At 36.7% G+C, this 14,194-nt stretch overlaps 1 protein-coding gene across 1 annotated transcript in view; it reads right to left on the bottom strand.

The window, feature by feature from the left end:
• Positions 1-1,036: 1,036 nt before the first annotated feature.
• Positions 1,037-14,194, bottom strand: part of LOC130078137 (endoplasmic reticulum metallopeptidase 1) — a 52,159-nt gene continuing 39,001 nt past the window's right edge. Inside the window, exons 14-15 of the mRNA XM_056243647.1 lie at positions 5,530-5,693; positions 1,037-1,232 (exon numbers count right to left, since the gene is read on the bottom strand). Of these exons, the coding sequence (XP_056099622.1) occupies positions 1,056-1,232; positions 5,530-5,693 (341 nt within the window). The 3' untranslated portion in view covers positions 1,037-1,055. The remainder of the gene's footprint in view (positions 1,233-5,529; positions 5,694-14,194) is intronic.

The following is a 14,194-nucleotide window of genomic DNA, read 5'->3' as shown; positions in this document are numbered from 1 at the left end:
TACATTTCAAAGTATTAATAAATCATGGTAGTATTTGTTGCTTTATTGTAGTATTTTTAGTTTAAATTATTTGAATTACATAAACAAAACAAGTAAATTATGTTTTTTTTTTTTTGTTAGTTTTTTTTGTAATTCTCATTATTTCTGTCATGGCATTTATTATGAAATTATGAAAATTACATTTTAAATTATTAAACCTAAAAAAACTTCTTTTTTTTTAACTAAAAAATGTAATTAGAACTAAAAGTAAATTAAATAATTCTAAAAAAAAAAACATTTAATAAAACTACAAACAATAAAATAAAAAATGTCACATGAGAATTTGTGGAAAAAAAATTTTTCAATGATAATTAAACACATTTTATCCCAAAGTAAAAATCTTAACTGATTTAAAGAAGCTTAACTTAATTTTCATTTTAATGTAATTGCATTTTTTTTCCTTTTGACTTTGTGTTGAAATATGACCCAGAAAAATAAAATAAAACACTGTGCGTTGGTTGATGTGAATGAAGGAGCTCGTACGTGTTCACGGGTCCACAGTGAGCGGCTTAAGTGTGTGTGTGAGAGTGTGTGTGTGTGTGTGTGTGTGTGTGTGTGTGTGTGTGTGTGTGTGTGTGTGTGTGTGTGAGATCAGGGCCCTCAGTATCTGTACATGTGGTGTGTGTGTGTGTGTGTGTGTGTGTGTGTGTGTGTGTGTGTGTGTGTGTGTGTGTGTGTGAGATCAGGGCCCTCAGTATCTGTACATGTGGTGTGTGTGTGTGTGTGTGTGTGAGATCAGGGCCCTCAGTATCTGTACATGTGGTATGTGTATGTGTGTGTGTGTGCGCGTGTGTGTGTGTGTGAGTGTGAGTGTGTGTGAGATCAGGGCCCTCAGTATCTGTACATGTGGTATGTGTATGTGTGTGTGTGTGCGCGTGTGTGTGTGTGTGAGTGTGAGTGTGTGTGAGATCAGGGCCCTCAGTATCTGTACATGTGGTATATGTGTGTGTGTGTGAGATCAGGGCCCTCAGTATCTGTACATGTGGTATATGTGTGTGTGTGTGAGATCAGGGCCCTCAGTATCTGTACATGTGGTATGTGCTGATCCATGAGGATGGGAACGTCCAGTCTGGGAATCTCTTCAGGAACGACTCGAGCGGGTCGGAGCGTCGGTCCGGACCGGAGAAATAATGAGCGGAGACGGCCAGAGAGATCGAGCCCTCGTCAGGAGACGCTTCTGAAGCTCTGGGTGACTGAAGACGAGACACACACATCACACACACTATACACACCTCCCAATCACATCAACTCACACCTCCAAACTCTTCATGTTAAATCTCACGCTATACACACACTCCTCATGTTAAACCTGTGGTTCCTGAGCTCTAACTCACACTAGACACACACTCCTCATGTTAAACCTGTGGTTCCTGAGCTGTAACTCACACTATACACACACTCCTCATGTTAAACCTGTGGTTCCTGAGCTGTAACTCACACTATACACACACTCCTCATGTTAAACCTGTGGTTCCTGAGCTCTAACTCACACTATACACACACTCCTCATGTTAAACCTGTGGTTCCTGAGCTGTAACTCACACTATACACACACTCCTCATGTTAAACCTGTGGTTCCTGAGCTCTAACTCACACTATACACACACTCCTCATGTTAACCCTCTGGGGACCAGAGTGTTTTTGGGGCCCTTGGGATGTTTTGACATGCACTGACATTTGTGCTTTTTTCAGTTATTTATAAACATGTTAATGGCAAAGGTGTAAATTCACTCTATATAGCACAAACTTGGCTACCATGATGAGTGAGCAACATGTATGTACATGTTTGTATTTTTAATAGAATAATGTTTATGCGTGGTTATTGAAAAAAATAAAAATGAAAGTTGCTGAAATAAGACCACAAAACACATATTGATTATTTCTTCACAAGACTTTTGAAAATTGAATCACATAGCCTAGAATATTTGCTCCAAAACTATGTGAGAATCATCCTGACTACTCATTCAGATAAGTCAATAAAGTCTTTTACATTTTTAATGACGTGTTTTGTTTGAGAAAGCTTTATGCAGGAGGCGTGGTCTCTCATTAATATGTGTGGAATTTCACACCTGAGAAAGACAAAGACCCTCCCATAATGGCCCTATTAGGTGCTATCAGGCCATATCATTACAGGAGCCTTGCACAAAGAATGAGGAGATTTAAAAAAGAATGGCTTTTAGATTGTTTGGATTTATATAAGGAAAATACAGGGTGCATAAGTCTGGACACTTCTATCACACACCCTTCACCATAAGGACATGGTTTTATTTCAGTTCAAAGTTCAAAGTTAGAGTTGGAAACATCTTGAAAAGAAAATTGTCTTTCTCCATAAATGTCTTAGTTTGATCATACATATTTCAAAGTTGAGGATTCATTATTTTGATATAGCTTGAACAAACACTATAACATCTTAGTTGATTAGTTTATTGACAAAACATACTATATATTATAACATACTAACATATGAGCAGAAACTCCTAAAAAAAGCTTATTTGATGTCTATTTTAGAGTAAAAACTTTATCCAAAACGAGTCAACGAAATGTTATTTAGTCTGTAACAGTGCGTATCTGTGCGTTAATTCATTCATTCATTCACACACACACACACACACACACAAACATGATTCACATTTAACAGTACGCTATTTTTCCGTTTACAGACACTACGTTATTCTATATCGCGATTAGAACAAAGCACTTGCAAAAAACACTTACTTCTCAGCTGAATCTGTTCATCCTCGCAGTGAAAATAAACCCAGTGGTAAATGTCCCAGGATTGTTCCTCATATAGCCGCGCAAGACGACAGTAGATTAATCTGACTAAAAAATAATGTGTGTTTTCAGAGTTTATGGGCGTTAACGCGTCTCAATGTGTTGCTTCACATATTTGCGTTTGAATAGCGCGTGCTCTCCGTGGGCGTGTCACATTACCAGAGATAATCAGCTGAGAGAACGATAATGAGACGGGCTGACACGTCTCTCTTTTTATATAGATGACATAAACGGAGAATATTAATTTTAGTTTTGAATCGGATCATTTAAAAGTACAAACTCAAACGATTTAAAAGATATATTGCTTATGGCTGGGTGAATAGTATTAGCTGAGTTGTGTTGAAGATTAGAGACGTGCTCCAGAAAAAAAGTTCACGGTGACCGAGAGGCAGAACGCACACCCTGTTTATTTTCTTTATTTTACAAAAGCACAATATTTTATTTCGATTGTATGTGGGCACATAAAAAAGTAGACATTTAACAGATTATTTTCTCATATTTCTTAACTCTATATAAACAGAAATGATGGTAGTACTTTAAGTCTATTTTTCTGCTATGTGAAAAAAAACGAGCAAAACGCGCCCGCGCGTTTCTGGTCCCCAGAGGGTTAAACCTGTGGTTCCTGAGCTGTAACTCACACTATACACACACTCCTCATGTTAAACCTGTGGTTCCTGAGCTCTAACTCACACTATACACACACTCCTCATGTTAAACCTGTGGTTCCTGAGCTGTAACTCACACTATACACACACTCCTCATGTTAAACCTGTGGTTCCTGAGCTCTAACTCACGCTATACACACACTCCTCATGTTAAACCTGTGGTTCCTGAGCTCTAACTCACACTATACACACACTCCTCATGTTAAACCTGTGGTTCCTGAGCTCTAACTCACGCTATACACACACTCCTCATGTTAAACCTGTGGTTCCTGAGCTGTAACTCACACTATACACACACTCCTCATGTTAAACCTGTGGTTCCTGAGCTCTAACTCACACTAGACACACACTCCTCATGTTAAACCTGTGGTTCCTGAGCTGTAACTCACACTATACACACACTCCTCATGTTAAACCTGTGGTTCCTGAGCTCTAACTCACACTATACACACACTCCTCATGTTAAACCTGTGGTTCCTGAGCTGTAACTCACACTATACACACACTCCTCATGTTAAACCTGTGGTTCCTGAGCTCTAACTCACGCTATACACACACTCCTCATGTTAAACCTGTGGTTCCTGAGCTCTAACTCACACTATACACACACTCCTCATGTTAAACCTGTGGTTCCTGAGCTCTAACTCACACTATACACACACTCCTCATGTTAAACCTGTGGTTCCTGAGCTCTAACTCACGCTATACACACACTCCTCATGTTAAACCTGTGGTTCCTGAGCTGTAACTCACACTATACACACACTCCTCATGTTAAACCTGTGGTTCCTGAGCTGTAACTCACACTATACACACACTCCTCATGTTAAACCTGTGGTTCCTGAGCTCTAACTCACACTAGACACACACTCCTCATGTTAAACCTGTGGTTCCTGAGCTGTAACTCACACTATACACACACTCCTCATGTTAAACCTGTGGTTCCTGAGCTCTAACTCACACTATACACACACTCCTCATGTTAAACCTGTGGTTCCTGAGCTCTAACTCACGCTATACACACACTCCTCATGTTAAACCTGTGGTTCCTGAGCTCTAACTCACACTATACACACACTCCTCATGTTAAACCTGTGGTTCCTGAGCTCTAACTCACGCTATACACACACTCCTCATGTTAAACCTGTGGTTCCTGAGCTGTAACTCACACTATACACACACTCCTCATGTTAAACCTGTGGTTCCTGAGCTCTAACTCACACTATACACACACTCCTCATGTTAAACCTGTGGTTCCTGAGCTCTAACTCACACTATACACACACTCCTCATGTTAAACCTGTGGTTCCTGAGCTCTAACTCACGCTATACACACACTCCTCATGTTAAACCTGTGGTTCCTGAGCTCTAACTCACACTATACACACACTCCTCATGTTAAACCTGTGGTTCCTGAGCTCTAACTCACACTATACACACACTCCTCATGTTAAACCTGTGGTTCCTGAGCTCTAACTCACACTATACACACACTCCTCATGTTAAACCTGTGGTTCCTGAGCTCTAACTCACACTATACACACACTCCTCATGTTAAACCTGTGGTTCCTGAGCTCTAACTCACACTATACACACACTCCTCATGTTAAACCTGTGGTTCCTGAGCTCTAACTCACACTATACACACACTCCTCATGTTAAACCTGTGGTTCCTGAGCTCTAACTCACACTATACACACACTCCTCATGTTAAACCTGTGGTTCCTGAGCTGTAACTCACACTATACACACACTCCTCATGTTAAACCTGTGGTTCCTGAGCTCTAACTCACACTATACACACACTCCTCATGTTAAACCTGTGGTTCCTGAGCTCTAACTCACACTATACACACACTCCTCATGTTAAACCTGTGGTTCCTGAGCTGTAACTCACACTAGACACACACTCCTCATGTTAAACCTGTGGTTCCTGAGCTCTAACTCACACTATACACACACTCCTCATGTTAAACCTGTGGTTCCTGAGCTCTAACTCACACTAGACACACACTCCTCATGTTAAACCTGTGGTTCCTGAGCTCTAACTCACCTGGATCTCGAACCAGAAGCTCCAGGCCGGAGCGTGGAGGCCGTGGGAGTAGAATATGAAGTATTCCCCGCTGAGGTCGAACTGGGGCGTCCCGTCACCGAATGACCATCCGCTCAGAGACACACCGGCGTCAGGCAGCAGATACAGGGACATGTGTGTCGGGCCTGAGACAGGACAACAGTGTAAACGAGGAGATTATTCATGATTATTACCAGAGAGAGTGTTTGTGAGTCTGATCTAAATGAGTCAAACACAAACACACTGACTGGATTATTAAATGCTGCTAATTATTTCATTTTATTCTCTAAAACGAAGGCAAATATATTTTTGGATATGTATGTGGATATATGTATGTATGTATGCATGTATCTATGTATGTATGTATGTATGTATGTATTTTTGTATGTATATATGTATGTATGTATGTATGCATGTATGAATGCATGTATGTATGCATGTATGTATGTATGTATGTATGTATGTATGTATGTATGTATGTATGTATGTATGTATGTATGCACTATTCAATGTATGCATGTATGAATGTATGTATGCATGTATGTATGTATGCATGTATGAATGTATGTATGCATGTATGTATGTATGTATGTATGTATGTATGTATGTATGCATGTATGAATGTATGTATGAATGTATGTATGCATGTATTTTTGTATGTATGTATGTATGTATGCATGTATGTATTTTTGTATGAATGTATGTATGTATGTATGTATGCATGTATGTATGTATGTATTTTTGTATGAATGTATGTATGTATGTATGTATGTATGTATGTATTTTTGTATGAATGTATGTATGTATGTATGTATGTATGCATGCATGTATGTATGTATGTATGTATGTATGTATGTATGTATGTATGTATGTATGTATGTATGTATGTATGTATGTATGTATGTATGTATGTATGCATGCATGTATGTATGTATGTATGTATGTATGTATGCACTATTCAATGTATGCATGTATGAATGTATGTATGCATGTATGAATGTATGTATGTATGTATGTATGTATGTATGTATGTATGTATGTATGTATGTATGTATGTATGTATGTATGCATGCATGTATGTATGTATGTATGTATGTATGCACTATTCAATGTATGCATGTATGAATGTATGTATGCATGTATGAATGTATGTATGTATGTATGTATGTATGTATGTATGCATGTATGTATGTATGTATGTATGCATGTATGTATGTATGTATGCATGTATGCATGTATGAATGTATGTATGTATGTATGTATGTATGTATGCATGTATGTATGTATGTATTTTTGTATGAATGTATGTATGTATGTATGTATGTATGTATGTATGTATGTATGTATGTATGTATGCACTATTCAATGTATGCATGTATGAATGTATGTATGCATGTATGTATGTATGTATGTATGTATGCACTATTCAATGTATGCATGTATGAATGTATGTATGCATGTATGAATGTATGTATGTATGTATGTATGTATGTATGTATGTATGTATGCATGTATGTATGTATGTATGTATGCATGTATGTATGTATGTATGTATGTATGTATGCATGTATGTATGTATGTATGTATGTACCGTATGTATGCATGTATGTATGTATGTATGCATGTATGAATGTATGTATGTATGTATGTATGTATGCATGTATGTATGTATGTATGTATGTATGTATGTATGTATGTATGTATGTATGTATGCATGTATGTATGTATGTATGTATGTATGTAGTATGTACCGTATGTATGCATGTATGTATGTATGCATGTATGAATGTATGTATGTATGTATGCATGTATGCATGTATGTATGTATGTATGTATGTATGTATGTATGTATGTAGTATGTACCGTATGTATGCATGTATGTATGTATGCATGTATGAATGTATGTATGTATGTATGTATGCATGTATGTATGTATGTATGTATGTAGTATGTACCGTATGTATGCATGTATGTATGTATGCATGTATGAATGTATGTATGTATGTATGTATGTATGTATGTATGCATGTATGTATGTATGTATGTATGTATGTATGCATGTATGTATGTATGTATGTATGTATGCATGTATGTATGTATGCATGTATGTATGTATGTATGTATGCATGTATGTATGTATGTATGTATGTATGTATGTATGTATGTATGTATGCATGTATGCATGTATGTATGTATGTATGTATGTATGTATGTATGTATGTATGTATGTAAGCATGTATGTATGTATGTATGTATGTATGTATGTATGTATGTATGTATGTATGCATGTATGTATGTATGCATGTATGTATGTATGTATGTATGTATGCATGTATGTATGTATGTATGTATGCATGTATGTATGTATGTATGTATGTATGTATGCATGCATGTATGTATGTATGTATGTATGTATGTATGTATGTACCGTATGTATGCATGTATGTATGTATGCATGTATGAATGTATGTATGTATGTATGTATGTATGCATGTATGTATGTATGTATGTATGTATGTATGTATGTATGCATGTATGTATGTATGTATGTATGTATGTAGTATGTACCGTATGTATGCATGTATGTATGTATGCATGTATGAATGTATGTATGTATGTATGTATTCATGTATGCATGTATGTATGTATGTATGTATGTATGTATGTATGTATGTAGTATGTACCGTATGTATGCATGTATGTATGTATGCATGTATGAATGTATGTATGTATGTATGTATGCATGTATGTATGTATGTATGTATGTAGTATGTACCGTATGTATGCATGTATGTATGTATGCATGTATGAATGTATGTATGTAAGCATGTATGTATGTATGTATGCATGTATGTATGTATGTATGTAAGTATGTATGTATGTATGTATGTATGTATGTATGTATGTATGTATGTATGTATGTATGTAGTATGTACCGTATGTATGCATGTATGTATGTATGCATGTATGAATGTATGTATGTATGTATGTATGTATGTATGCATGTATGTATGTATGTATGTAAGTATGTATGTATGTATGTATGTATGTATGTATGTATGTATGTATGTATGTATGTATTCATGTATGCATGTATGTATGTATGTATGTATGTATGTATGTATGTAGTATGTACCGTATGTATGCATGTATGTATGTATGCATGTATGAATGTATGCATGTATGTATGTATGCATGTATGAATGTATGTATGTAAGCATGTATGTATGTATGTATGCATGTATGTATGTATGTATGTAAGTATGTATGTATGTATGTATGTATGTATGTATGTATGTATGTATGTATGTATGTATGTATGTAGTATGTACCGTATGTATGCATGTATGTATGTATGTATGTATGTATGTATGTATGTATGTATGCATGTATGTATGTATGTAAGTATGTATGTATGTATGTATGTATGTATGTATGTATGTATGTATGTATGTATGTATGTAGTATGTACCGTATGTATGCATGTATGTATGTATGTATGTATTCATGTATGCATGTATGTATGTATGTATGTATGTATGTATGTATGTAGTATGTACCGTATGTATGCATGTATGTATGTATGCATGTATGAATGTATGTATGTATGTATGTATGCATGTATGTATGTATGTATGTATGTAGTATGTACCGTATGTATGCATGTATGTATGTATGCATGTATGAATGTATGTATGTAAGCATGTATGTATGTATGTATGCATGTATGTATGTATGTATGTAAGTATGTATGTATGTATGTATGTATGTATGTATGTATGTATGTATGTATGTATGTATGTATGTATGTAGTATGTACCGTATGTATGCATGTATGTATGTATGCATGTATGAATGTATGTATGTATGCATGTATGTATGTATGTATGTATGCATGTATGTATGTATGTAAGTATGTATGTATGTATGTATGTATGTATGTATGTATGTAAGCATGTATGTATGTATGTATGTATGTATGTAAGCATGTATGTATGTATGTATGTATGCATGTGTAGGGATTGAAGGGACAATCATTGATTCTCTTGTAGTAAAATCCTTAACTCACAACAGGAAAAGTTAAGAACAAAGAACCCTAACTAACCCACATTCCTATTACCATGTGGTCCCGTGATAAGGTTTCCAACCTTCCAAACTGGCGCCTAGAAGTCTAGAGAGCAAATGGACTTTCAAACATTTATGGTGATAAATGGTCCTGAATGTCCATTAAACAGCGAATTCCCCCTCTTGAGACAACACCCAGACCTTCTTCACTCCCTCCTGACGGAAATCGGGCGGGAGAGGCGAGAACAGATGTCCCGTCTGCGTGCAATACACATTTACGCACACACCCTTGTTCACACACACATACCTATGAACCCTAGGTTTCTATCTATAAATCGGCATTAAAACAGAGTTGGTGTATTAAAATACCTGTAACAGAACTACCTATATATGCCATTTCCAAAGTAAGCTTAAGGTCCTTCTAGTCATAAAGATGCAAATTGATTCCGAATGACCCACTCGGGGGGCGTAGGCTCTCTTCAAGATGGGCCATTATCATTGGCCGACACACCTATCCAAGGCGTGTTCTGTTTATCTTTAAAACCCCAAACTCAGAGACATTCGTTCTCTGTTCTCTGTTCCCTGTTCCTGTATCCTGATGTAATCCTCGTGTTTTATTTTGTTCCTGTTTTATTTTGTCTTCGTTTTATTTTGCGCATAGCCAGTCTGTCCTTAGTGCGGTCCTCGAGATACCCACGTGCGTTTCGTTAGTCTTCCAGCATCCCAGCGAAAGGACTATCTTCACGCATACAGAACTGCGTTAGAACTTTTAAATCTCCCGCGACAACCACGCTTGGAGGAATCAAAGAAGCCCGCCTCCTATTCCCAGGACGCCACGAGCTCGCTTCCACACCGCTCTAACCAGGTCTGAATGCAAACTGTTCCATCTAAATTTAGACGCTCTGAAGTGTGTATTCTTAGGCTGTCTCTGAGGGCCTAACTGTGCTACCAATTGTGTTTTTCCCTGTGTTTCTACCTTCTTTTCTTATTGTTTAAGTTCATTTTGGTTTCATATATATCTTTGTTTTACATGTAGTGTAGTTCATTAAACCTCATTTATACTTTATTGCCTCTGTGTTTGTTGTTGATCACATAACAAAGCCTCTTTAATATAAAGATCCTAGCTACAATCTGATAATTGTTAAGTGCACAAAACATTGTCAGTAAATTTAAGCTAAAATAAGACCACCAGCCATTGGTAACCTCTAGCGAAACAGCGCGGCGGACGTGCTGGCTTAACGAGGTGTCAATCGCTGTGGTAATTTTAAAGATCAGCTATAGCCCTCTGCGTAGGATGTTCTTACGTAAGTTCTATGTTCTTACTCTGCGTAAGAGCTATAGCTCTTACGCAGAGCTATAGCCCTCTGCGTAGGATGAGATGGCCGCCGGAGTATATGGCTGGTAAATGACTCTGTTTAAACTGAAGTGAATACTGCGACTATAACTGTTTTCTTTGGGACAAAACGTGGTGTTTTCACTAGAAGAACATCCCATTAAAGGGCTTTGACCTGAAAAACTGAGAATGACAAAGCCAAAAAGTAAAACCAAACAAATTGACCCTGACAATGGGACTGAGGAAAGCAACGCAGCCGCGTTTGGTATGGCTGAAATACTTAACGAAATAAGAGCATTTCGTACTGAGACGTCGGGGAATTTTGTGGCACTGAGGAAAGAAGTGAGTGATTTACGAAATGAACTTGGAGATATCAAAAAAAGAATGGACGCTGCTGAGCATAGGCTGTCTGATAGCGAGGACAATGAGAGGAACATTACGCGAGTAATGATTCACATGTTACAGCAACAAACTTTACTCAAAGAAAAATGTGAAGATTTGGAAAGACGCTCAAGAAGGAATAATATCAGGATTTACTCAGTGCCCGAGAAAAGTGAGGGAAATAATATGATTGATTTTGTGTCGAATCTGATCCAGGAACAACTTGGTGTCACCGTAGAGCTTCGCATTGAGCGCGCGCACAGGATATCCGTGCCAAAGCGGCCTGGGCAACACGAGCGTCCCCGGTCTATTATGGTGTTATTTCAAAGTTTTGCCACAAAACAGAGTGTGCTTAAGGCAGCGTGGATGAAGAAAATTGTTCAAGTGAATGGTAACAGGATCTACTTCGACGAAGATTTTACTCCAGCTGTTTACAAGGAAAGGGGGAAATACAACGGTGTGCGTAAAGTGCTGCGCGAGAGGAAGATCAAACACCGCATATTATTCCCTGCCAAATTGAAAATCTTCTGTGAAGACGGTAATGCCAAGATTTTTGAAAACCCAGCGGCTGCTGTGCGAGGCCTACCTGAGTTCGGCATCACAATGGATCTACCTGTGGAGGAACCAGACTTGGAGACAACGCTATGTGCAGCTGGCTGGCAAACTGTTAGTCCCCGTAGTAGAAGGAAGACGTCGGTGTGCCACGTTGTAGACGCTGTCAAATCATTGTTGGAAAATAAGCATCCAACTGGAGTTACAAGCTAAAGACTCAGGGGGTTTTGTATTGTCTACGGATTAAGATTATGGCTGGAACAATGAAACCAAGAAGGGAATGCATGCACAAGGTACTGATTTCAAGTTTACAAGTTTTTACTTTAAAGGCGCTGGCTCAAGAAAAATGGAACTGTCGCGCATTGAGTTTCGTTCTTGTGTATTTATGTTTGAACATTTGATTAACGATTTATGACTGAACAAATTAACCCATTTGAGATGAGAGAAAATGGGGAATATAAAATATATGATTTGGATGTAGATTTGGATTCAGAAAGGCATGTGTACAATCATAACTTAATTCCGTGCAAATACTATAGTGAGGACGAATTCAACTCTAATGTTAAACTAGACAATAATCTTTCACTTGTCCATTTTAATTGTAGAAGTCTTTATACAAACCTTAATAAAATTATAGATTACTTAAATACATTAAAAAGTCAGTTTGATATTATCGCCTTTTCTGAAACATGGTTAAATGCGGTCAAAGGTTATGATTTGGGAATTGATGGATATAGTTTGTATCATGTTGACAGACCGGGAAAACGAGGAGGAGGTGTGGCATTGTGTGTTAAAAAAACATACACTTGTAAGATTGTTGAAAGGATGTCTGTGGCTATTGAAGGTCTTCTAGAATGTGTGGCAGTGGAGATTAATTTGGAAACAAAGCAAAAAATAATTATTGCTTGTGTGTACAGAGCACAAGGCTCAAATGTAGAAGTATTTAAAGACAAACTCACTGAACTTATAGATTGTACAATGTTAAACAAGACCATGTGGTTATGTGGTGACGTTAATGTTGATTTAATGAATCCTCAAGGCCTTACAGCAACCCATCATTTTTTAAACGAAATGTACAGCAGAGGTATGTTTCCAGTGATATCACAACCCAGTAGAGTGACACGAACAACTTCAACATTGATTGATAATATTTTTATCAATAATATTGACACTACTTTCCATAGTGGTCTGCTATTATGTGATAGCAGCGATCACTTACCAGTTTTTATTGTCTGTGGCCTACAAACTGGGAAGAAATTTAGTGATATTGATAAGGTTAAATACACTCGAATTCGGACGGAGAAGGAAATAAGCTCATTTAGGAAGGATTTGATTAACCAAGATTGGAGCAAAGTTTTTGTAGAGGAAGTTAATAATGCTTATGAGGTCTTTCTGAATATATTTGTAACCCTTAATAATAAAAATTGTCCCTTAAAAATGGGTAAAGTGAATAAATTTAACAAAAAACCATGGATAACCAGCGGGTTACAGAAGGCCTGTAAAAAGAAAAACAAACTATATCGTGATTTTATAAAATATAAGTCTAGTAATCATGAAATTACATATAAAAGATATAAGAATAAGTTAATAACTATAATGCGTCAGGCAAAAAAGGATTATTATAAAAACAAATTATATGAATACAAGACCAATATTAAAGAAACTTGGAAAATTTTAAATAAGGTTATGAAGCCAAATTCTCAGAGTAAAAATTTACCTGAGTATTTTGAGCACAAAGGAAAGGTTATCAATGATGGAACAGATATTGCAAGTGAGTTTAATTCCTTCTTTGTCAATGCCGGACCTAATATTGCGAAAAGTCTTGAAAAATCCAATCATGTAGAATGGTGTAGTAGTGCGACAGGAGGTAGTAGAATCTTACAGTCAATGTTTCTCAATGAATTTACCGGAACTGAAATTTTAGATATTGTGAGAAAGTGCAAAACTAAAACATCTTGTGATGGTGATGGAATAGATATGAGCATTGTAAAAAAAACTATAGATTGCATACTTCAACCTCTAACTTATATTTTCAATCTTTCTTTTAGTTCAGGTGTTTTCCCTCAAAAGATGAAGACTGCTAAGATAATACCTATTTTTAAAAAAGGAGATAAACATGAGTTTAATAATTATCGACCTGTTTCAATACTTTCGCAGTTTTCTAAAATAATAGAAAAATGGTTTACTCATAAATTAGATTTATTTTTGGAAAAAAATGATTTACTTTTTGACTATCAATACGGATTTCGATCCAATAGATCAACTTCCCTTGCACTAATTCATTTAACTGAAGAAATTCTTGCTGCAATGGACAAA

Source organism: Rhinichthys klamathensis, unplaced genomic scaffold (genome assembly GCF_029890125.1).
Source record: "Rhinichthys klamathensis goyatoka isolate OS25496 unplaced genomic scaffold, OSU_Roscu_1.1 h1tg000819l_1, whole genome shotgun sequence".
Lineage (NCBI taxonomy): Eukaryota > Metazoa > Chordata > Actinopteri > Cypriniformes > Leuciscidae > Rhinichthys > Rhinichthys klamathensis.
The sequence above is the reverse complement of the archived record's forward strand: the minus strand, read 5'-3'. Positions and strand labels throughout refer to the sequence as shown.